Below are 25507 nucleotides of genomic sequence, written 5' to 3' on the forward strand. Positions count from 1 at the left end.
TAGGGACCGTAGATTTGTTCTTAAGTTGAATCCGTATGTAAGTCGGAACTGGCGTCCAGATTCAGCCGCTGCTGAAACTGACCGCCAGTTCTGACTTACATACAGAATCAACTTAAGAACCCCAAGCGTCCCCAAGTCAGCTGCTGCTGAAACTGATCAGCAGCTGATTCCAGGAAGCCCGGGGCAGAGCAACTCTGCCTCGGGCTTCCTGTAGTCAGCGCTGGTCAGTTTCAGCAGCGGCTAAATCAGGACGCCTGGGGCAGAGCAGCTGGGGTGCTGCTGGGTTGCTCCAGTAGCGCCGCTCCTCGGCACTACTGGACCAACCCAGCAGCACCCCATCTGCTCTGCCCCAGGCGTCCTGATTCAGCCGCTGCTGAAACTGACCAGCAGCGGCTGAATCAGGACCAGAGCAGCTGGGGTGCTGCTGGGTTGGACCAGTAGCGCCCAGAGCGGTGCTGCGGGACCAACCGGCAGCACCCCAGCTGCTCTGCCACAGGCGTCCGGAGAAAAGCCTAGTCTGCTGGGGTAGGGGGGGCGTACTAGCTGCGCCCCCCCACCTCAGCAGACCAGGAAGACACGGGCGGCGGAACGAGACGCACCGCGGTCCCGCCGCCTGGGTCCTCCGTGGCTTTGCTCCCCGTCTCCCTGGTCTGCTGGAGACCAGCAGACCAGGGAGACTGGGAGCAAAGCCTCTGAGGACGCCGGCAGCGGGACAGCCACGGGGCGTCTGGGCTGTCCCGCTGCCGGCTTCCCCTGCGGCTTTGCAAAGCCTCGGGGAAGCCGGCAGCGGAGCAGCCCAGGCACGTCTGGGGTGCCCCGCTGCCCGAGCCCCCCCGCGGCTTTGCAAAGCCTCGGGGAAGCCGGCAGCAGAGCAGTCCAGGCGCGGCTGGGCTGCCTTGCTGCCCGAGCCCCCCCCCCCCCCCGGCGGCTTTGCAAAGCCGCGGGGGGGGGGCAGGTGGGGGGGCTCGGGCAGCCCAGGCACCCCTGGGTTGCCCGAGCCCCTCCGCGGCTTTGCTCTGCGTCTTCCTGGTCTGCAGACCAGGGAGACGTAGAGAAAGCCCCAGAGTACACGGGCGGCAGGACCGCGAGGTCCCGCAGTCCGTGTACTCTGGGGCAGCCGTGTTCGGAATTGCGGATCCGACATAAGTCGGATCCGCGTAAGTCGGGGACTGCCTGTACTTGCTATCCCCACAGCCCTTATATACTCTCACTGGGTTGAGACAGGAGGTGCAGGCTCTGGGGTGGGAATGAGGGATTTGGGTGTGGGAAGGGATGAGAAGTCCAAGCTCTGGGAGAGAATTTGGATGCAGGAGAAGGGGATGCTTCCTCGGGGAGAGGGCTCCAGGCTGAGGAGTGTTGGGATCTGGTGGAAGGTTGGGGTGCTGAGCAAGCCACAGGCTTGTGGATGTGAGGCTGCAGGAGTTTGGGCTGGGGGAATGTGAGGGGCTCAGAGCAAGGAGGTTGTGAGTATGATAGGCTCAGGACACAGATTTGTGGTGTGTGGATGGTGCAGGAGTGTTATGGCAGAAGACTGAGGATGTGGGGATGCAGGAGTTTGGGGATGAGAGAGGCTCAGAACAGGGGGCTCCAGTGTATGATAGGCTCAGATTTGGGGTCAGGTGGTGCAGAAGTCTTATGATGCTGCAGTGAGATGGGGGTTTGGTCCCAAAGGGGGGCTTGTTGGCCAGGCTTCATTTTGAAATAAAATATGATGTCAAACTCAAAAGCTTTTTGGCATTGTCATTATTTACAAGAGGGGCGGGGAACCTGTTTTGAGTCGAGGGTCACTGACTCACAGAAGAGTCAGTTGGGGCTACACAAGTGAGATGCAAAAAAAAACAAAAAACAAAAAACAAAAAAAACAACAACAAACAACAACAAAACCAAAACCCTCCAAAACCCCTAAGCCTCACTAATGTGGTCCCAACTGTGCTGGTAGGGGGAAAAGGACAGGGTGCTAGTGGGTGCTGGGGCTGGGAGAGGGTGGTGCTGGGGAGGGTGGCAGGATGCTGGGGTAGGTGGCAGGGTGCTGGGGGCAGGGACATGGTCCTGCTGGGCACTGGGGTGGGTGGTAGGGTTCTGGGACAAGGAACAGGGTGCTGCTGGGTGCTGGGGTGGGTGGCAGGGGGCTGGGACTGGGGCCAGGGACAGGGTGCTGCTGGGTGCTAGGATGGATGACAGGGTGCTGGGGTGAGTGTCAGGGTGCTGGGGCTGGCGACAGGGTGCTGCTGGGTGCTGGGGCCAGGTACAGGGTGCTGCTGTATGCTGGGGACAGTGCTGGTGCGGGCAGGGGACAGGGTACTCGTGGGAGGGTCTGGACAGGGGCAGGGACAGAAGAAAACAAGATGAGATGAAGAGCATGAAAATTAAAATAGCCCAGGAAGAATACCCAAGTTCAACATAGACACATAAACCTCACATTTGTGTCATAACAAAATGATTTCTATTTATTGAACAATGTGAAATGGACACCAGTTTACTCTTTTTAAACATGATGATTCAAGTGTTGATTACAGGGCGTAAGAGAAACCAAATTTAAAACATTATTGTCATTAATAAGTTAGCAGCTCTTTAAGTTGTTAATCACAAACTTTTTCAGAGTTTTCATTACTCAGTTTTAAAAGACTTCATGAAATGCAGAATTAAAGCAGGTACACAAATTAAGCAGCTGTTCACTTGCAAATAGTTCTGTCCACCACCTGCCTTTGTGTACAGAGCTTTGGTACATTATCAGACACACAGCAATTATCTTCATAGCATAAATTACTGGATTAATTAAAACAGACCCTGAAGAGTATTCCTTTACTCCTGTGTCTTTCAATTTTTTGTCTTTCAATGATACATTAACAGATCAAAATGTACTAATTTAGAGAGAGAAAGAGGCAGTTCCATTGAAAAACAGCAGCATCACTGCTTGCTGCCACCAACAGTCTTCTCCTGGCGAAGGCTGAAGACCCAGCCAAACTCCTGCTAAACCACTGGATTGGAGGCTAAATGCCATTAGTCTTCCTACAGTTATCTCGTGGAATGTCAAACTGAATATAATGCTACTGGTGGATTTACTGTCCTCCTTATGTATCTGGCAAGGACTTGAAAGCCACAACAGCATGTGCATTCCCAAACTGAAAGTGCCAAATCACAGGTAATTCTTGAGAAATGCAATCTCAAGTTCTGCAGGCAGCACTGCAGTTTCCCTTTGCTAGTTAGCTCAGCTGCTAGCCTTGTAAGCCAGCAGCTAGTCTGCTGACTTCATGTGTAAGAGCACCAGCCATGCTGCTTCAGGCAAAGGGAAGGAAGGAAACTTTGCTGACCTGCTGCTACATAGCACACTGCTAATTCAGTTTTGATAAATTATGTGCAGTGCTGGATCTACCACACGCAGCTTAGTTTGCCAGTGTTTTCCTCCCTTACATCGCACTCTCCCAATATCCATGGTATCCAGTAAGTGACAACATGCTACAGACTATGTCTAATACTGGTTTGACCCTGACAAATGCTTATTTGGCCCACTGCTTGAATTTCAAAAACTTGGAGTGCTGGAAAGAGAATGAAATCATAGACAGGATTTTGAGAAAGGCTGATGGAGATATATGGCCACTACACTACTATTTAACTCTTATATTTTGCTTTTCAGCTTTGTATTTCAAATCAATTTACGAAGGAAGACAGATAACATTATACCTTTTAACAGAAAACAATTAAAAGCTGAAAACCTCTCAGAACAGATATTTACTCACTTATTTAAGAGTCATATGCTGAAGGATATACCACCTGAAACAGGAGACAGAATTCAACACTACACAAGCTTCAACATATCAACACTGCTTTGAGACAGCAAAGCATTTCACAACTGATTGAAGCAGTATCTTATTTGCAAAGTGGCACCTAGCAGATCATGCAGCAAGTCAGCACTCTTGGACAGGACGACCACCTACATGGTATTGCTGGCATCACCAAGTGACTTTTTCTTTTATTAGCTAGAAGGCATAGAGGAGACTTTGCTATAGCGTCTCAAGAGTAAATGGTTTAAGGCATCCTTAACCTTGGCATGGAACATGAAGCAGACACTGCCAAGGGATTTGGGGTGCGTATATATTCAATGGGTATAGCTCTATAGCCCATGCACATTCATCACTGATTCCATACACACTTCCTCTCCATTCCTAAGTCACTCGTTTATGTTAGACTTTCAATGCTGACTCATAGTCTTGAAAGTCCTTAACTGTCAAAAATAATCAAATTTGAAATTAACCTGATATGTTAAGTTGCAAAAATAAGCAACTAGGCCACTTAATAATGTTGTAGCCTCATCCTTCTCTTACACGCTCCCCACTTCTCTGTTATCCTTCCTGTGCCACATCCAACTTGAATTTTAAGTGCTTTTGTCAGAGACCTGTCACAGGCTATTTGTCAGGAAAGCAACATGTGCACCTGTGGCACTCTATGAATAACTATTTTGGACACAATGTTTGTTTTCTTGCACAAGGGAGGGAAATAACCTCGGATGCTACAAATAAGAACCTGAATGGAAACTGGACAAAGTTTATTTTGAAGCAGAGTGGAGGGGATGCAACAGCACCATTATCAAGACAGAAAGAAAAGGTAGAGGGAATGATAGGGAATTTCAAAACTTAATCTTTCGGCATGTCCAAAAAACCCTCCTTCAGAGATTCTGTAGGACATCAGCCTTAGGCATGGTACAAACACAGTGATAGCTGCTGGCAATTTGGGAATAATAAACACCAGTTATTAACTCATGTCATCAGTGCTCCCTGGAATGCCTGAAACTCAGGGTACGTCTAGACTACCGGGTTTTGTCGACAGAAGTTTTGTCAACAGTATCTGTCGACAAAACTTCTGTCGACAAAGAGCGTCCAGACACATTGAGTTCTGTCGACAAAGCAAACTGCTTTGTCGACAGAACCCTGTAGTCTAGACGCAACCCTACAGGCAATAAGACCTTCTGTCGACAGAACTCTGTCGACAGAAGGTGTTATGCCTTGTAAAATAAGGTATACCAGCATCGACAAAACTGCTGAGTTCTGTCGACGTTATGTCGACAGAACTCAGCGGTAGTGTAGACGCTGGTATAGTTTTGTCAACAAAAGTCCACTTTTGTCAACAAAACCCGGTAGTCTAGACGTACCCTCAGAGTGAAGAGCAAAGGGCTGAATACAGTGGAGCCTTATGAGATAACACCATGCAATTCCAAATGGCAACAATAATAGTATCATGAGTTTTCATGGGCACAACCCACTTCTTCAGATGAGTGGAGAAAGTGGCCTCTTGCTCCACTCATCAGAAGAAGTGGGTTTTGCCCACGAAAGATCATGATATTATATAAATTCTTTTTGTTAGTCTCTAAAGGTTACGTTTAAATTACATTCCTCTTTCGAAAGAGAGATGTAAATTAGACATATTGAAATTGCAAATGAAGCTGGTATTTGAATTTCCCATACTTCATTTGCATAATCATGTCATGGCTTTTTTTGAAAAACGCTATTTCGTATAGGCACGGTTCTTTTGAAAAGAAAAGCATTTTTTGAAAGATCCTAGAAGACTCATTTCTTGAGGAACAGAGGATCTTTTGAAAAAGGCTTTTCTTTTTGAAAGAACCGCGTCTAGACCACGGTTTCACTTTTGAAATAGCATTTTTTGGAAAAAAAATACCATGACGCGATTATGCAAATGAAGCGTGGGAAAGTCAAATACCGGCTTCATTTGCAATTTCGATATGTCTAATTTACATCTCTCTTTCGAAAGAGGGATATAATCTAGACATAGCCTAAGGTGCTACGGGACCACTTATTTAAGTTTTTTCAAGTTACAGACTAACACAGCTTTTCCTCTGAGACTTTTAAACAATAATAGTGTTCTTCATTATAGGCAGAGTCAGAAGATAAGGAAAGAGAGTAATAGAAACAGAGGAGGAAATCAAATCAAGAGAGAACATTAAAATCTCCTTCAACCTCATGCTTTGTGCCTCTACTTAGAGTATTTCAAAACTGTTTTAGACAACCATTTTCATGACTTGGCCAAGAATTAGATTCTGTATCAAGTAATTTAACAATAACCTCCCTGAAATAATTCTGTCCACAAAGATCAACCATCATGTGATAATAATTCACTGAAAGATTTTACTGCTGCAATTCGGACACATTTCACTGGTTTATTTAATTTGACCTTTAAACCAGTATTACAATTTCGTAATGCACAGACGGACAAAGAAAAAAAATACTAATCAGAAAGGCATGTAACCTACCTCCATTAATCCTATTTGGTTGCTGCTCCGGAGTTTGGGCTTGAGGAGAATAATACTGCTGCTGATAATTACTTGAAGGGAAATACTGTGATGTGGGGCTTCTTCTGCACTCCCGAATACTGGAAAAAGTTTGAGAGTGTGGAATTCCTCTTTGAAATGGTGAGCAGCGTGTGAGTCGGGGCTGTGGAGGGGGTAAGTGATCAAACTCTTCTTCATCCTCAAGACTATAGCGATCATATTCCTGATCACTGCTCGTCCCTTTCTTTCCTGAATGCAGAGATACACTTGAGCTGTGTCTTGATATAGATGCTGAAGTAGAAGCATAATCTTGTCTGAGACCTATAAATGTTAAGAAAATGATTTTTTAAAAGTAGATGATCCATATTTGTAACTGAGCTGTACTTAGAGTCAAAATCTAAGTGTAAATTGGTAAAGTTTCAGTCAAGTTAATGGGGCTACAACTTTCCACCATTTGAAGATCTGGTCTTTAGTGTTTTAAATGGTTATCATTAAGCTTTTAAGATAGCGTAGGAATAATGTTAACAAGTAGAATAATAACATGTGTAGAAGTAGCCAAATGAGTATTCTGGAGCAGTGGCTCTCGAACTTTTCCGTATCATGATGCATGCCAGGAAATTCTCCTAACCTCAAACAAATCCTTTCTAGCAACCACGCAGCACACCTCCATCATACTCATCCAGAAGCCCACCCCTGCAATCAACTCCGGTGGCCAACTCTGTCCACACATCTATACAAGCGATATCATCACAGGATCTAACCACATAAGCCACTATATCAGAGGCTCATACAATTGCACATCCACCAATGTGACTGATATATGCCATCAAGTTCCAGCAATGTCCTTCTACCACGTATATTGGCCAAACGGGACAGTCTCTACAAGGATTAATAGACACAAATCAGATATCTGAAATAGTAACACAGAGAAACCTGCTGAGGAACATTTAAACTTTCCCAGGCACTCACTAATGGATCTAAAAGTGACAATATTATTACAAGGCAATTTCAAAAACCAGCTGGAGAGAAAAGCTGCAGAACTTGATTTAATTTACAACTTTGACACCTGCAATAGAGGTTTAAACAAACACCTTAACTGGATGACCCACTACATTCACACCATAATGACATAAAAAGGTAAGCACGGGTACTTAGAGTTCATAGAACCCACTCTATCAGCCTAATTTACACTCCGATTGACAATATATTTTTCCTTCTCTTTTCCTCCAAACCCTTCTCTTTCTCTGCTATTTATTTGTCCCCTGGACCTCTTAACATTCATCTGAAGAAGTGGGTTGTGCCCATGAAAGCTCAGGATACCATCTACATTTTTTATTAGTCTTTAAGGTGCTGCTTTTAAAATGTATTCAGTTACAGATTAATACAGCTACCCCTCTGAAACTTTTCCAGAATGTTTACCTGTGGCCTGATTTTGGAAGTGTGATTGCTTTCTCCTATTTTCTCCACCCTTTTCTTGCTCATTCCAATCAGATTTAATTGAGTGTTGTTTTCTACATGATACCTATGTTCTCATTTAGCATTCTTTAGCATTACTCCCACCTGGCTTTCACCACACCTCTTCCCTAAATTAATGTCTCTTTTTATTCTTTTTTTTATTGTTTCTAACTCCCTTTCTTTCAACTACCCATCTCGACTGACTCAGAATAGGGGGTGGTACAATGCTACATGTATCGCACAATGATTTTTCACATATAATTTATTATTAGTTATGACTGAATAGAGACAGAATAGATACGGGAAAGGGATAGCTCAGTGGTTTGAGCATTGGCCTGCTAAACCGAGGGTTGTGAGTTCAATCCTTGCGGAGGCCATTTAGGGATTTGGGGCAAAAATTGTCAGGGATGGTACTTCTGTGGAGGCAGAAGACTGGACTCGATGACCTTCAAGATCCCTTCCAGTTCTAGGAGATAGGCTATCTCAGTTTATACTTACTTTCTAAACTTCTTGTAGTTCAATTTGTAATCTAAACCTACCATGCTGTGTCTTTGGGGCTTGGACATAAATCACTACAGTGCACTCCAACCACAACTTCATCTCTGAATATCCCAAACGTTAGGGTTAAGGGGCAATCTATTTCAGAACTTCACACGGTAATAAAAAATCCATTAGGTGTATTTTCCTTCTTTCTTCAGATTTTGTCCATGACGGGGATGATTTAGTTGCCCCTTCAACTCCCCAATCACAAACACTCCAACACTGTGCTGGATTAAAATAAGAGATTAAAAAACATCTAAAGCCACTCACTCTCTTCCTGCAGTCGAGCCATGATCTGAACATCAGTGAGGTCCTGTAGTTTATATCCCATGGAGATAGAATCATCTTCCAGTTCAGAGGTGCTCAGTTCACTGTCTATTGATGACTGGGGACTGAGAGGAGAACTTCTGGAAATGTAACCTGTACAATAAAATAGATTATTTAGTCAGTAATTATGTACAGTATCGATGTCATCCAAAATGTATGCAGTCCAAATATTTTTCTACGATTGAAAGCTTATAGAAATACTACAAAAAGCTTTGTATTAACATTTTTGCTAGTTAATTTATTGCTCTTAAAAAGGTGAAGATAAAACCATAGAATGCAAATCTCTCTACTGTACCTACTTTCAGAACAAAAGACAAGGAACAATTAACCCTCTGCAGTTTGAATGACTGGACTAGCTTTTATCCCAAAACACATCAAACACTTGAGCCTTCCTATTTAAAGTGTAGTTCTACTCAGAAAAGTAATCGTATAAATATATCACCAGCTTCAGCAGACTGGCTCTTTGAATGGATTCCCAGTCATATTTGTGTACTTACATTTTATAGTTTTTTGAATTATTTATAATCATAGTAGCATCAAAAAGCAATAACAATCGGAGCCCCACTGTGCACTGTGTACAAACACATAGGACAACACTCCCTTCCTCAGACCTCACAGTGGGAGAGGAAGCTGGATTCTATTTCTTCCTGTGTATCAGCAGAACTGTTAGTTAAATTTCCAATGTACATGTGTGTACAGGAAATAGGATTGCATGGGTGGAACTGAGGATTTGACATGCAGAACTTTTATTACTAAATAGAGAGGTGTGAGACAGTATCAACTCAGCTTTAATCAGAGTCAAAATGAGCTTCCAAAGCTGAAAAGAAAAAGTATAAACATTATTTTACCCATAAATCAAGTGCATTTGACATGGAAATCACTGAGTTCAAGCACAATGCCATTTTTATTAACTTTTTCAGAGTACAACCACACTTTAAAATCCATTAAATTATACTATCAGTTTATATGCAACAAAAAGATATTGAACAAAAATTGGCCTTCGCAACACTTATAAAGTTGTTCCATGTTACTATTTAGAATATTGAAACATTTTCACATTTGAAGGTTTAATGAGAGGAATCTCACACACATAGCTTATTTTGTAAATCTCCTCAGTGAAGGGGGAAAACATCCCACAAACTACTGAAAAACCATTACATTGATTTTAAGATGCTTTGCAGAGGGTATAGAAGCATGCTGTGTGCATTTTTATAATACATATTGGAAAACAAGAGATATAAAATAGGCCCATCAGGCCTTCGATATCTAATTAATTTTGCAACTCATTGGTAATTGTTAAATAGTTATGTTTCAGTGTTTGTGAGACATTCATGAAATGCAATAGTTTCTCCTTGCTTTGAACTCAATCTTGTAAACACCTAAAAACCTGGAAAGGTATGCATTGACATGTTTGCAGTACGTAGGTCTTAATTTAATTATTGTTACTATTTTTTGCCCAAGATGACTGAATATTATCATCAAATTTTCACACATTTTTTCCAAATTCTTAACTAATCTGCTTTATTAGAAAATATGAATAACGATGCAATCAATCACCTTTACCTAAGCTATATAATCAAGAACATCAGCAGAAATAATTTTGTATTATTTTTGTCAGACAGTGGCTGCCTTTTGTCTGCTGCCTGACCCTAGTCAGAACAAAAAAAATAAAAAAATAATAATAATCAGCAGAACAAAACAGAACAGTAGTAGCACTACCTGCCAGCCTTTTTTCCTCCAAAGATGGAGGCAATACACTGCACACCTGAAGAGAAAGATGTACACAAATGATGAATGCATTAATAGGCCATGGTCCTTTCCCTCAGAAAAGCAATACTCACTTCGGGGAGAAAAAAAAAACTGTTATAGGATAATGCACCATGAATCACATGTGGTCATTCACAGAACAAACTCTGAATGGTTCTCACATCACTAATTTTGTTTACAAGTTGATTATGATGTGGTGGGGCATACTCAATATTTCTATGAGCAGCATGGCTAGAGTCCGTGAGGGGGTTTATTACTCTCTTTGTAGTCACAGCTTATAGATCATAGTAAGATTTGTGGGGCAAAGCTAGTTTATTTGCCACTTTGTAACAATAGTCAATCACCACCACTACTATGTTCTCAGCCTCAAACTAGCTTCTCTTGTTCCTATTTCCCAAAATTTTAAATTTCAAAACTTACACATTTTCTTGAGTAGTTTCCTCAGAGGGAGCTATTACATAGACTACAAAGGTCTGTAGTGGGGAAAAAAACCCAAAGGGCCTACAGTTGACAGAAGGTAGTAGGGTCAAAGGGGAGCCTACTTCAGCTGAAGCAGCAAAGTAGGTGTTTGAATCAATTCTCTCTGCTTGAATCAGTGCCTTAGTCACCCACAGGACATCTGCCTGCAACTGCATAGCTACAAGATGGGCTATTGTCTGTCACTGTGTAACCACAGGTGCCCATTCCTAACATGGTTCTCCAGTATCCAGTCATGCAGAGCAAGAGTAGGAGGTCACTCTCTAAAAGGCGCCATATTTCCATCAGTGAAAAGAACTAATACACGCCACCGCCCTTGTGACAATGACCCTCTGCACTCTCCAGCTCTCTGCACTAGCCTGACTATGATTTGGGTAATCTTAGGAAGAGAAGCCAGTGCAGATCAATATGCCCTTCTGGTGCTAATCCCCTTGGCCTGCAGCTATCATACCCTTCCAGCAACATGTTCAGGTCTCATTCCCAAGGGATTATCTCCTCAACTCCCAATGCAGCTTTGTAGAAGAACTACTCCTGGTCCCTACACTGAAAAAGAAACAACACTGTCCTTTCACCACTTGCTCTTTTGGCCACTTAGAAATGCAGTTATGTACTTCTGAAGCTTCTCTTCCCCAACAACTCTCACTTATTCACTCTCTTTTCATGGGGGATGACGAAGTGGGCACAAACGTTTTGGTTAGGTAAACTAGTTATGGTGAAACTCTGCTTATGATGAGGAAAGCCACCTTGCTATAACTCATTCTGTAAAACAGAATGAACTCCATTAAATGATCATTTTACAATTAAATTAAATTAAATTTTAGGTCTAAAATTCTTGAAATCCCATTATTACACTGACAGCCTGTACATCCTAGTGAATTGCTGTTAAAGTACCGAGAGATAAGATTTAGTAAAGCAATTTTTTAAGCATCACAGATCACTAAAAATTTAAGGATTACCTGGCCTTTCAGGTGTTAGTATTGCTTTATTGGTGGTTTTAGAGAAGCTGGGAGTATTAAAGCCATTGCTATATGGGGTGAGTCTTGCAACAGGACTATAGGGAAAAGCCAAGGAAACAGGTGTAGAGAAGAGACTCCGCCATCGGCTAGCTGTTACGGATGTAGAAAAGAACAATATTAGGTTATAAATAGAATATTGTTTTAAGGAGAGAAAAAAATCATAAAACCATAATCTGTTCATTCTATTTTGTTGGTTTAAGAAGGTATGAGGAAAATATTATGTGAAATTCAGTAGCAAAACAAAGAATTAGCAGAAGCCTTCAACATCTAATAATAGGACTGGGGTTTCTGAAAAGGTCTGAAACAAAAGCATCCCATATTAAACTCTCTAATATATCATTTTTAGTATATATTTAGCCTTCTGTATGCCAGCACATTAACAGCCTGAGGAAATCAAAATCCCTGCAATTAATAAAACAACTGAATTACTAAAGAGATTTGCAAAGTTCCTACAAAGGATTGATTCTGGTAATTGTCATACAACTAAGATAACAACTATGAGAGTTCAGATATTGAATACTATACTACACCTACCAATCAAGTGTTAAAAAGAACTGCAATTCCCTTCAAGGCTTTTAAGCTTCTTGTCATACATTTTTCTTCACTTTACTGTATTAAATTCCTAGCATGACAATTTTTTTTGAGGATCAAGCAAATTATAAAATAGGCCACCTATTTTTCTCTAAATTTCTTAACAGAGATTGCAAGGTATGTGATCTGCTCAGCAACTCAGAGGCCACAGTAGGCAAAAGCAAAAAGACTTATTCAGTACAATTTAAAAAACCACTTATTTAAGAAAATTTAATTCAATTGGTTTGGGATAGGATTCTTTTTTGTTTGGTTGTTTTCTGAATATTTTTTTTGGGGGGGGGGATGTTTGTTTTGCTTGAAAACTAGGGAAGTTAGGTATAGAGTAACTGAACAGTTGCGTTACTGCAAGAATTCTTATTGGAGACACAACTATTTGATAGTCCCTGGTAGCAGGGCTGGCAGCCACTGCACTCTGACCCCATCCCCAGGGAGCCCTCTGCCAGCCCGTGCTGCTGCCTCCGTACCAGAGGCAGTAGTACGTGGTGAGAGGAGGAGCTGGTCTGTGAGGGGAGCCAGTTTCAAAACCTTGGAAACTGAACCAGGTTGGAGAGGAGCCTCAGTGGGACTGAGAAAGGAAGAAGAGCATAGGAGGGGAAGCTTTGAAGTGAAACTAAGGTGAAGACAGACAGCTGGAGCAAACAGCCCCACAATACACAGTAGGCTAGAAAAAAATCCAGTCAAAACTGCAGAAAAGTTTGAGTGGTCAAAGGTCCCTGTCTGGGCAGTTTCTGCTCCTACTAGCTGGAGTCTCTGGCTGGCTCCTCTCTACAGTTTTGTCCCACCGCCACATGGCTGAGGAAGGGGAGGCACTACCACAGTAAGTTTTCACAGGCCTCTGCCTATTGTGATTCCACCCAACCCATTGAAAAAAAGGGGACTTTTGACAATCAGAAAGTCTATAATGTCTAAAAAAAACCTATTCAGCCCATCCACTCACTATCCTTGATAGCTCAGACAACAGGAAACTATTCTGCAAGGGCAGAAAAGTCATATGATGCAACTGCATTTCCCCCTCCTCAGCATAGCTACTGTAGGTTGTTAATGGGGTGGGAAGAAAGTGTACCAAGTTGAGTGACTTTCAGTTCTCTTGCTCAGCTCTACAAGTACAAGTGGCTAGAGAGCTGTACAAAAGTGATTCTCCTCCTCTTCCCCAGTTTCCGATCTCCCATCAAAAGGTATTCTTGGGCCATGTAAGGAACTTGGGGTCTTCTGAACCACACCCTGGGGCCAGTATTAAACCACACCCTCTAAGGCTGATGATGCACAGAAAAAATGGTTATTTACTTCGTAACTATTGTTCTTCAAGATGTGTTGCTCATGTCCATTCCACTTAGGTGTGCACACACATAAGTGGAATGGACATGAACAAGCACTCGCAGAAGAACAGAGGCTAGAGAGAGGAAAAAAAACCCAAACAACTCATTATTACCAGGAAAGGATCGAAGAAGTCTGGAATGGAGGTGACAGATTTGCAATGCCCAAAGGTCCCTTTCTTAGTGGGTGAAAGCTAAACTGCAGAATGATCAGGGCATAAATAAAGTGAAATCCTGCCCCCCTCTATCATAGGGGAATTATTACTATTCTCTCCCCTTTGCATGATTATACGCTTCTTCTGACCCTCAAAAATTTAAATTAAAAAAAAAGTGCTGAGGTCATAGATGCATCAGCAGTGTCACATACAGAATATTGAAAAATACCTAGAAACATCAATCCTAGCTCTTGACAGGCTAGTGCAACCAGTCCTTAGCATTAGTTACTGAAATCTCTCAATTTCACTCACAATTATGCAATAAATCTACAAGAAAAGGTACAAAGCAGCAGCACCTGTAATTTTTAAACCTTCTCTAACATTTAGTACCATGGATTAAAAGTTATTGTTCAATAGCAAAGGCTTACATTAATAGTTCTTGGGATTCTATTCTCTTGCCTAACAAAAGATACTGTTTTGTAAGAGTTTGAGCATTTGCCAGGCCAATTTGCTGCCTGTGTGTTCTCACCCACAGATGCAGTCAACAATACAGCACAAACAAACAGCATTCATTACTTTGTACAATAACTACTGTTAACAGTCCCACCAAGGACAAAGCTACAACTACTGCAACTCTGAGGTTAGAACTCACAGTAAGAGCACAATTAGTATTTATGGCAAAACAAGATGATTCCACATTACTCTTTCCATGTGTGACCTCAGGAAAAGCGGGGCGGGGAAAACAAACATTTTAGACAGAGACAGGTCAAAAACTAATATTGTTTGTTTTGAAAGGCTTAAGCACTATATGCTAAAATAATTTTATGGCCTTCAAACTTCATTAGTAAGCACCACTGTTTAGAAAAACAGTGTTTACAAGCTTACAAAAAGTTTTCACTACCGCTGAATTTAAAAACAAATAAAAATAAAGCATACAAAATAAATATGTCCACAGTACTCACAAAAAGACAACAGAACAAGGTTTAGAAAACACACATACCAAACTGAAGTTATGGGCATATGAATTAGGAGAAAGGATTATGTAAGCGTGAGAATATGCAAAATTAATGTAAAAATGTATACACTCACAAAAAAGTGGAATAGGTAATAATTTTACAGTAGACTGATTCTGAGGCAGCACTGATTAACATAATAAATTAAAAAGCTACTACAGCATGCAGAAATTTTCACTTCACTGTTTCCAATAGGCAGTGTATCACCCCCAGAATATGAGACAAAATATGAAATAGGTAAATGGAGAATGGTTAGTCTCTATCCTGCAGGTTGAGACCTGATGACTGATGAAGCTCTTCTCACGATATAGAGATTAAAGAAGTTTAAGTACTGTAACTAAATATTAACCTCAAACAAGAAAGTTCAAATTAAACTCGAATTTACAAATTCTTTGGGTCTGAGGTTTTGGCTTTGGCCTGTATTTAGCAGTATGAAAATGACCATTCATAGGTTATTCATATTTTATTGGAAAGTCTTCCATAAAATGGATTTATCAAAAGATCTAAACATATAATCATGAAATGGAAGACTTCCCCTAAAAACCTTCCCAAGCAAATTTTAAAGAAACATGTAGGTAAAATATTTTTCCACAACTTGCCTGAAAACCTTTCGATGCTAAAATGGATTTTGGTAACAAACATTGCACACAAAATGAAAAACTACAGATACATAAATTTCTGCCACATTTATTCCTGCTAGTAAACAGCATTTGTTAAGAACTGAGGCCATAAATCATCCAAAAAAATCTGAAAAATGTAAATAAATGTTCTCTCTCTCTCAAATGAGACAGAACCAAGAGGAAAAAAAGAATCAAGGGGAGAACCAGGCTACTATTCTTTAACCTATCTAGACTGATTACATTGTTTAAGAACAACAATGTTTCACTTAGCCTATACTGAATAACAATCTATGTGCCAGCACCATAATCTTGAAAAAATGAAGTAGAAATGTGCTACTAATCAGAATGTTCAGAGATGTATGTGAGTGGGAACAGCAGATCTTGGCCCAAACCTACCACTTTGTTACTCCAGTTTTACATAGATGGAAATCAATGAAGTTACACTAAGGAAACCCAATGTGTAGTCGATTAACTGATAAGCTTGAGTCTGTCAGTTAATCTTGTCAACTACTTGCATTTCCGCCCCCCCACCCCTCCACTGAATCTGAGGCAGTGAGGAGGGGAAGAAAGGAGGGAGAGCAGGAGCCGGTGCTGGGGGAAGAGGGAGGGAAGGAGGCTTAAAAGCCGGCTCCCTCCAGCACTGGCTCTGTGGTGCCACCTGCCCCCTCCCTATGCTGCTGCCTCTATCAAACCCCAAAGGAGTGTAGAAGGCTGCGAGTCTGTGAGATTCTGGACAGGAAGAAGTCCTTCAAACCAGGGGAGAAGAGACTTTCAGATACAGCCGCTCCCCAAGTGATGAACAAGTTATGGACCAAGCGTTGGCCCCTAACTCAAAGTGTTCGTAACTCGGATCCCATAGAGTTACATGGTGACCGCGCTGTTCATAAGCGCGGATCGCCATTTGTAACTTGGATCTGCATTTACGACCGCTTTGGTCGTAAGTGCGGATGGTCATAAGTGGAGGTGGTCGTAACTTGGGGAGTCCTGCTGGACTCTACATATCCTGAAGGGAGTAAGGCACTATGTGAATCCATTTGAGGGCTGTGCCTCTAGAACAGGGGTGGGCAATAACTTTTGGCGGGGGGTCACTTCAAAATTTTTTTAAGTGTCCCTGGCCCAGCGAAAAGGGGTGGGGCCTAACCGGAAGTGGCGGGCCCAGGATGCTTCTGGGTTACCCCACCCACAGACCATGATTGGTCTGGGAGTGGGGGAGCCTCTTTGCCCCCTCTTTCCCACTAGGCACCCACTGTATCCTGCCGCGTGCTCCTCGCATGGCGGGGATAGTGCAGGAGGCGGCTTCGGGCGCTCCCTCCACCCCCAGGCCAATCAGGGCCTGGGGGCAGGGGAGTGCTCCAAGCCTCCTCCCGCCCTGTGATGAGCAAGTAGCACTTTGAAGTGCCAAGCGCTCCTTGCAGGGCAGGGCAAAGGAAGTTTCATGCAGCTCCCCTGCCCTGATTTAGGGTTAGGGTCTATTGTTGTGCTGACAAAAGTATATATTTTTATAAAATGCTTCTGCAAAGCACTTATGTTCCATAAAGTATCTCTGCCACTTATACCCAAAGAGCTAAACCAGTCTCTCTCAATCTTTCCAGTATTCTGTACCCATTTGAGGTGTCTGATTTCTCTTGCGTACCCCAAAGTTTCGCCTCACTTAAAAACTACTTGCTTATAAAAATCAAACATAAAAATATGGAAGTCTCACAGTACAGTATTACTGACAAATTGCTTACTTTCTCATTTTACTTTATAAAATAAATCAACTAGAATATAACTATTGTTAAAAAAGTAGTCATTTCAGTGTATAGTATGTAGAGCAGTATAAACTAAGGATGTTAAGGACTAGCTGACTAGTCAACTATCCAATAAGCAAATGCTCATTGGATAGTCCAGTCGACTAGTTGATTCCCCCGTCCCCTGGCTGCCTCTATTAGATAGTGGCTCTAAAGGGGGTGGAATAGAGGGTACTTCAAAGCAGCAGCACCATGGCATTTCAAAGGGGCAGTGCTGCACAGAGCCCGGGGTCAACTGAGAACTATCTGACCCCGGGGCTACATGAAGCACTGCTGCTTTGAAACCCCAAGCAGAGCCCAGGATCGGCTGGGAACTCCTCCGCTGATCCTGGGCTCCAGTGCGGCATTTCAAAGCACGCAGAGCCTGGGGTCAGCTGGGGAGTCCCCACCTGATCCCAGGTTCCACAGAAATGCCATGCAGAACCAGGGATCAGTCCCCAGCTGACCCCGGGCTCGGTGTGGCATTTTAAAGCAGCAGCTCAGAATGGAGCCTATGGTCAGCTGACCCCAGGCTCCATGTGAGCACTTCCACTTTGAAATGCACTAAACTCCCTGCTGTGGACTCTTGTACATTTCAAAGCTGGCACGACACATACAGCTCGGAGTCAATGGGACTTCCCATTGGCCCCAGGCTGCACATGGAGTTCCACATTCCTCCTTTGAAAAGTACAAGAGCCCCCAAAGGAGGAATGCAGAAGTGCCTATCGACTAGTTGAGTAGTTGATGGAAATTCCATCGACTACTTGACTAACACATTACACGTTATTTAACATCCTTAGTATAAACAAGTATTTGTTTGTACTGACTAAAACTTTTTAGATAGTCTGTTGTAAAACTGGCAAATATCTAGATGAGCTGGAACACCTTTGCATACCCCCAGGGATATGCACACCACTGGATGAGAATCACTGAACTAAATGTATACACCAGCAGGGAACAGAGGATAGAACTCTAGGAGAACATGCATAAGCTATTGGAGGGCTGAGGGTTAGTTCCAGGGTTAAGATCATGTGAGTCAGGTAGAGACCCCTTCAGGGAAGCTAGCCCCCTCGATTTATCCCTTCTGTCCCCTACTCTGCTAACAGGAGCCACAAGCCTCCCCCACCCAAGTGTTCCCTCCCTCAGCCGGAGGACCCATTGGCTGGCTGAAATCCTGCAACCACGAGGCCAGCCACAGATGTAGCAATGCCTTCCCCCCCTACGCCAGACCTATGCCACCTGGAGAAAAGTGTCTTTTTCCTCATGCTTTCAATATGCCCCACACAAGTTTGGAGGTGGCTGAGGAGATGGTATTTGCTACTTATCTTCCTGGTTCCCCAGTAATCTCTTTGGTGTCCCGCAAGATTACTGCTGAACCCAGGCAGCTGAACTACACATACCTACTCCACAGCCACCCCTAAACCTACAAGGGGTATAATAAAGCAAAATCTTCAGCACCAAAACCTCCAACCAGGGGCCTGGAAGCCATGGCAGCACCTCCACTGGCCTATTATACTCAACACCCACGGACAAAGCAACTGGCCTATGTTGTTTTGCAAACAAAAGAGATATCAAGATTTGGGGGCTGCATCTGGGAAACACAGCTGAGAGAAGTAGGGCTAGGAGCAATAATAATTATGATTACTTATATTGTCTTATTGCCTAGAAGACAGACACAGAGTGTGTGATATAATGTGGAATCCAGAGGTTGGGTCCAATACAGCAATCTGGTCACCATCCACAAGGGCTTTTTTTTTTTTAATTTTGGGTTTTCCAGATTTTTCTTTACATCTATGAGTGCTAGAGACTTTTTTAATGGAAGTTTAGATTCTCGTTAATTAAATGCCTCCATGGGCTAGGTCTTTAAAGAGAAAGACAGCAAAGCATTGTGAAACTCATGATAAAAATGACTAGAGCTGCTGTTTGCAGACACCAAATTGCACCTGTAAAACTGAAAGTTTACATAGTGAGTATTTTATAGCTAGAGGTGGTGTTTCCAGATGTGGTAGCCTTTATGCTTTGTTTTAGAAGCTTATTCAGTAATTTCATAACCATTCAGCAACAATTTCATCAGCAATCCAGTTAGTGGTAGGAACTTTGCCATCAGCAGAGCGCCACATTTCAAATGCTTCATGCACATTCACAGTCACTTTGAATTTTATCATTCTGTCCAACTCTCTCTGCTGCCCATACAACCCCCTTGCGGCTTTCCTTGCTGTTGCTGTCTTTTCACTTTTTTGTTCAGAAGATGCAAAGTGCCTTTTTTTCCCCACTGGATGGCAGGCTCAAAGAACTAAAATAACCCTAGCATAAATCTCAGACGCACTATATGATACTCTGATGTGTGTCTTCTTCCAACACTCTTGGTAAAGACGTTCTACTCATTAGTAAATAACTGAATACAAGTTGGGTCAGTAGAGACCGAGAATAACTTTGTTGTCCAGTTGTTAGGGCACTCACCTGAGAGGTGGGAACTACCTGTTCAAATCTCATCTCATTAAGCAGGGAGGCGTGAACTGTGGTCGCCCACAACCCCAGTGAGTGCTTAAAACTACTGGGCTAAAAGGTTATAAGAAAGGCTGCCTCTTCCACCCATGTTGTGTGGAGTTAGTTGGCCTCTGAGCACACCTATGAATCAGACCTTGCCAGTGAGCTACACAGAGAAATGCATATCTTCATCTGGCTTAAGGATCATACAGGACCTTCATGTGAGACAGGCATCCAGGTGCATGCCTGAGGCAGCAGTGCAATTGCTCTGAAGCAGAAAATTAGGTGACTCAGGAACTTTTACAGCAAAAATTGATAGCCCCATTTTGTGTATGTCTCACTGCCAGAATCTACTGGAAAAAGTTACGCAAATTGCACTCCACAATTTACGTAGCTTTTTCCAGTAGTTTTTTTCGGAAGAGGCTTTTTCAAAATTTGGCCCCTCTACACTGGGCCAAATTTCAGAAAAGACTCCTCTTTCGGAAGAGCCCTTCTTCCTCATGGAAAGAAGAAGATAGGGCTTCCGAAAGAGCATGTCTGTTTTTCCTCAAAAAAAAGCAGAAGAGCAAATGCGTTCCCTGGACGCAGTGGGGTTTTTCCGGGAAACCTCTGGTATCCCAGAAAAATCCCACAGTGTAGACATAGCCTGAGTTTTGTAGATCTCAGACCCATGAAAATCTATAGCCATGTATATATTACAAGCTTTATTCAATGCAAATTGCATCAAATTTCACTCATGCAGGTACATACTTGCCTCCTTGCACCAGGAGTGCAAATGCTTGCCCAGAGTGCTTATGTCAATGCACAGTGCAGTACACTATGAATATGTCTCCAAATGTTAAGTTTGCCAAAATCCAGCACACTTTCTTTTGGGAAATATGGGCAATGCATAGCCACGAAGAGATGACTGGGAGGAAGAAGTCAAATTCCTATCAGGAGAAATGCCATCCCTATTCTATAATTTGTTTCTCTTTTTTGTTAAATCCCACAAACCTACACAGCACTTGTCACTGTTGCGCATACCAGACAGAAGCACAAAGCCTGCAGAGCCCTGCATATTTTCATGAGTGCTGAAAACACAGAACACACGATCCTCCAGTATCAGCAGAGCCACAAGAACCACTGCAGCAGCAAGGAACATGACCATTTCATGGAGGAGAGATCGCTGTGGAACACAGTTAAAACTAATTCAGGGTTGCTGGTGGCATTAATGGAGCTGCTGCAGACACTGGTTTGCCACTTCTGGCCTGAGAAATGAGCACAGACTGGTGGGATTGCATAGTAATGAAGGAGGGCAGATGATAAGCCGCAGCTGCAGAACTTTCAGATGCACAAGGCCACATTCCTGGCTTTATGGTGGGCCAAGCTCACCCCAGCCCTCCTGCACAGGGACACCACAATAAGATCGGCACTGACCATTGAGAAATGAGTGTTAATCACACTCTGGAAGCTTGCAACACCAAATTGCTACTAGTCAGTGGGAAATCATTTTGGAATTGGAATATCCACAGTGAGGTCATTGTCGTGCAAGTGTCCAGGACCATCTCTTGCTATGCAGCACTGATATTCTCAACTACCTGCAGGACACAATCAATGGATTAGCAACAATGGGGCTCCAGAACCATGGTGAGGCAATAGCAGATTACCACCCTAGTCTGGTACCAATCCACAAAGTACATCAATAGAAAGGGCTACGTGTGGTCATGCAAACGTCAGTGGATCTCAAGGGATGCTTCGGGGACGAAAAAAAAGTTTTAGCAGCTTAGGGAAAGGGCATGGTGCCTGAATCCTTCAGAACCCAGGTCTTTTCAGACAGCTGCAAGCAAGGACATTCTTTCCCAATCAGCAAATTTCCTTTGGAGAGTTTGAAATACCCATCGTGATTCTAGTATACCCAGCCTTCTCCTTGCTCCATCTGGTTCATGAAGTTGTACACTAACCACTACAACAGCATAAAGGAAAAGATTCAACTACCAGCTTAACAGGGGCACAATAACAGCTTGGATGCCTATTTGCTAGACTAAAGGGACACAGATGGTATTATCCCACAAGATTGAATCTCAATTCTGAGACTAATATCCCAATATCACAGCTGCTTGTAGTGCCCTACATAATATCTAGGAGGCAAATGGGGGGAAGTTGCTACTGGGGTAAAGGAAAGAGGTGGAGAAGATGTTGGCTGAGTCTGAAAAGCCAGAAACAAAGGGCTATTAGAAGAGATCAGTGTGGAGCTTTGGGATTGAGGGAATTCTTGAAAGATCATTTTAACAGTCAGCCACAGTAATGACTGTGTGGTGGCCATGTTCCATTTTAGGCCATCTATGTCAGTGTCACCTTACTTAAATCCATAGCTGATGGCTAGTTGTATAAGGCCTCAGAGTTAACTTGGAGCAGAAGTTCTCAACCCATGGTCCACGGGCTGCATGAAGCTCAAATTAGCACACAGCTGGAGCCCAGTTCAGTTCTGTGCTTAACTGCCTCCTGGCGCAATGGGGTCTGGGCAGCCCCAACACCCAGATTAGTGGGGTTGGTCCTGCCTGCCCACACTACATGTTAGGAGTCTAGGGTCAAGGCTACTGGCCTACCCTATGTGGCAGGTGTCCAAGGCTCCCTCCTGTCCCTATGGGGGCAGGTCGGGGCTGCTGCCATGCCAGTCAGCCCTAGTGGCCCAGACAACACATTGTGAGTCACATATGCAGCTCACAATGATAAATAAGTTGAGAACCACAGACTTAAGAGTCTCAGCTGGTGCAAACTGGTGTGCCTTAAGTCCATGGAGTTACAGCATTTTATACAAACAAAGGATCTGACATAAAATACATAAATATAGCACTTTTGGAAAGGTACAATCAGAATGTCGGTCTAAATTGTTATATTTGTGCACCTTTGTTTGGCACTGCATAGCAATACATTCAGTGGTGTTTCTGGAACTTTTCAGTTACTGCAAAATTCAAACCTAATGAGAGTCAGGAATGTGACTTCTCAGAACTATTTCTATTAGGGGCTTTTCCCCTGCCACATCTCTCCCTCCCTCCTCCCATGTTTTAATCCCACTAGATAGCATTCAGGACAGCAGTAGCAAGTGTTTTCCAGTTGGTATAGTCACTTCCTCCAGAGCTCCAGAGGAGGTTTCTCACCTATAGCAGTAACTGACATTCTTCAAGCTAGGCGTCCCTGTGGGTGTTCCACAGTAGGCATCGGTGCATCTCAGTGCCGCAGACCGGACTATTCAAAGCAGTGCCGGGGGGAGGGGAGAGAGGAGCGCGCCACGTGAGCACCGCATGGTACAACTAAGTATCCATGGCTACCTTCTCTCAGTTCCTTCTCCACCCGGAAACCAGGTCTGCACAAAAAAAAAGGGGGGGTCTCTAAAATAGAGGGGGGGAAGGTAGGGTGGTAGAGCACCCACTCATCTTGAAGAACATCAGTTACTACTAAAGGTGAGTAACCTGCTCTTCGAGAGAGAGATGTCCCTGTGGGTGCTCCACAGCAGGTGGCTGTAAGGCAATATGCCCGAAGGATCTGGCAGGTAAGCTGTGCACACACCGCCTTGGCAACCTTAGCTGAAGAAAGAGGTCCAGGAGAAAGTGCGTAGTGCTTTGCAAAGGTCTGATCAGAAGCCCATGTGGCTGAAGCGTACATGTCCTTGTCATGACCATGAGAGATGGCCAGCAGCCTGGGGACTAAGGGGTTAACTATGTCACTTACCTAAGCCAGGTAGAGTCAGCCAATAGGAATGCAGGTAGGAATTTCAAACTGGGACAATGGAATTTTGGGGGTTTTCCCTCCTTTGTCCCAGGGCAGTTTCTCTCCAGCTACTGAGGGAGACAGAATGTCTCCCTTCAAGAATAGACTCTTCACTATGTGTAAGTAGGGTAAAGTTGAGATAAATCCATTAGGTTTTATTGTTTTATGGTTTGGGAAATGGGATCTGATGTCTGTGCATTTTTAAAAATGGGTTTTGCCCTTCTTTGTAATTAAGTCTTGGCCCATGGTGAGTATATTAATTTGTGACTTTTCCATCTAGTCATTATGCTTGCAACAGGAATACTGTGGTGATAATAGAAGTTCTCTCTCTTTTCTTTTTATTAACCTGGTATTGGTTAATTTTTGTGTGTCCTGGTTTTTACTTTAGGGCTGAGATTTCCCAAGGGATCTCTCTCTGGTTTTCATATTATTACTTGGGTGGCGACAGTGGATTTTTATCCCCAAAAATCTAGGTTTTTAAGATTTGGGGAGGAAGTTTTATACCAAAGCCTGGAAAGATAAGGTTTTGGGGTACTTTTGCGGGCCCCCACTTCTGCATTTATCGTGCCAGAGTGGGGAAGGAGCCATGACAGTCCTCAAGAGGGATCTTGCAAAGGTAAGCTATGGAGCTGGCCACCTCCCTGGTGGAATGGGCTTGGATGCAGGTAGGTGGAATAAGCTGACTGTGCTGATAGCACAAGGTTATGCAGTCTGAAATCCCAGTGAGGTAGTCTTTGGGGAGGTATCTGTTGTCCTCTGTCACGTTCTGCAATGGATATGAAAAGTCTGGGTGAAGCCCTAAAAGGCCTTGTCCTGTGAATGTAAAAAGAAAGAGCCCTGCAGATGTCTAGTGTATGCATCCTTGCCTCAAAAGTATTGGCATGAAGCTTAGGGAAGAATACAGGTAAGTGAATAGTCTGGTTTATGTGTAAGGAAGAGCGCACCACGGGGAGGAATTTGGGATGTGTACGTAGTGTGACTTTGTCTCTAAAAAAAGATAATGTATGAGGGTTCCGCCATCAGGGCCGCCATTTCTCCCTCTTGCCTAGTGGATGTAATCACAAGCAAAAATGCAGTTTTTATAGAAGTGTGCAAGTGGCCATTGGCTTGAAAAGAGGGTTGGTGAGCGCAATAAAAACCCAGTGAAGATCCCACAGCTCTCTTGACAAAGTTACATCAGGATATAATGACTGGAGGCCCTTCAGAAAACTCTTTGTCATCTGATGTGCAAAGACTGTGCTATCATCTATTTTTGCATGGAATGTGGTTACTGCAGCTAGGTGCACCCTAATAGAGCTTTTAGAAAGGTTGGATTTGTTTTAAATACAAGAGGTAGTCAAGTATGACAGGCAATGGGGCAGTCTCCAGAGAGATGTTACGAGAGACAGCCCAATGTGCAAAACAGGTCCATTTATCAAAGTACGTTTTCCACATCAAGGTAGCACAACTATGTAAAAGTACCTTGCATACCCAAGAACCATCCAGGTACCAGGCCTTCAAGTGGAGTCTGAGGAACCATGGGTGTTAGGTCTGTAGGCCTGGTTGGTATATCAGCCTGCGGCTATGTGGCAAGGAGATTGGCAGGAAGAGTGCTATTCTACTGAGGAAGGGGAACCAGGGCTGCCTGCGCCAGCATAGGGCTATTACAATAACTCTAGCCTTGTCTCGCCTATCTTGAGTATTGTGCAAAGAAGGAGGGGAATGGCAGGGAAGGCGTAGAGGAGTTGATAGTCCCATTTCATGGTGAGAGCATCTCCAAGGGAGCCTTTGCCTATGCCTGCCATGGAACAGTATAGGGGGCATTTTTTGTTGGCACAGGTCACAAAAAGCTCCATTAGAGGGTGACCCCAGTACATGAAGATTGCCTCTGAGTATTGTGATCTGTCTGCTGCTCGTGTTGTTGAGATAGTGATCTGCTTAATGCATCGACCATGGTGTTCAGTGCGCCTG

General features: G+C 43.5%; 1 protein-coding gene across 3 annotated transcripts in view; it reads right to left on the bottom strand.

The window, feature by feature from the left end:
• The window catches only part of SLAIN1 (SLAIN motif family member 1), a 61074-nt gene that overhangs the window by 15557 nt on the left and 20010 nt on the right, over window positions 1–25507 (bottom strand). For 2 of the 3 annotated variants that reach the window (XM_014570166.3, XM_025181367.2), the window contains exons 3-4: window positions 8546–8695; window positions 6263–6601 (exon numbers count right to left, since the gene is read on the bottom strand). In XM_014570166.3, coding sequence (XP_014425652.2) covers window positions 6263–6601; window positions 8546–8695 — 489 coding nt within the window. Of the gene's footprint in view, window positions 1–6262; window positions 6602–8545; window positions 8696–11802; window positions 11953–25507 lie in introns of all 3 variants that reach the window. The other variant, XM_006116450.4, reaches the window with a different exon arrangement.

This window comes from Pelodiscus sinensis, chromosome 1 (genome assembly GCF_049634645.1).
Source record: "Pelodiscus sinensis isolate JC-2024 chromosome 1, ASM4963464v1, whole genome shotgun sequence".
NCBI lineage: Eukaryota > Metazoa > Chordata > Testudines > Trionychidae > Pelodiscus > Pelodiscus sinensis.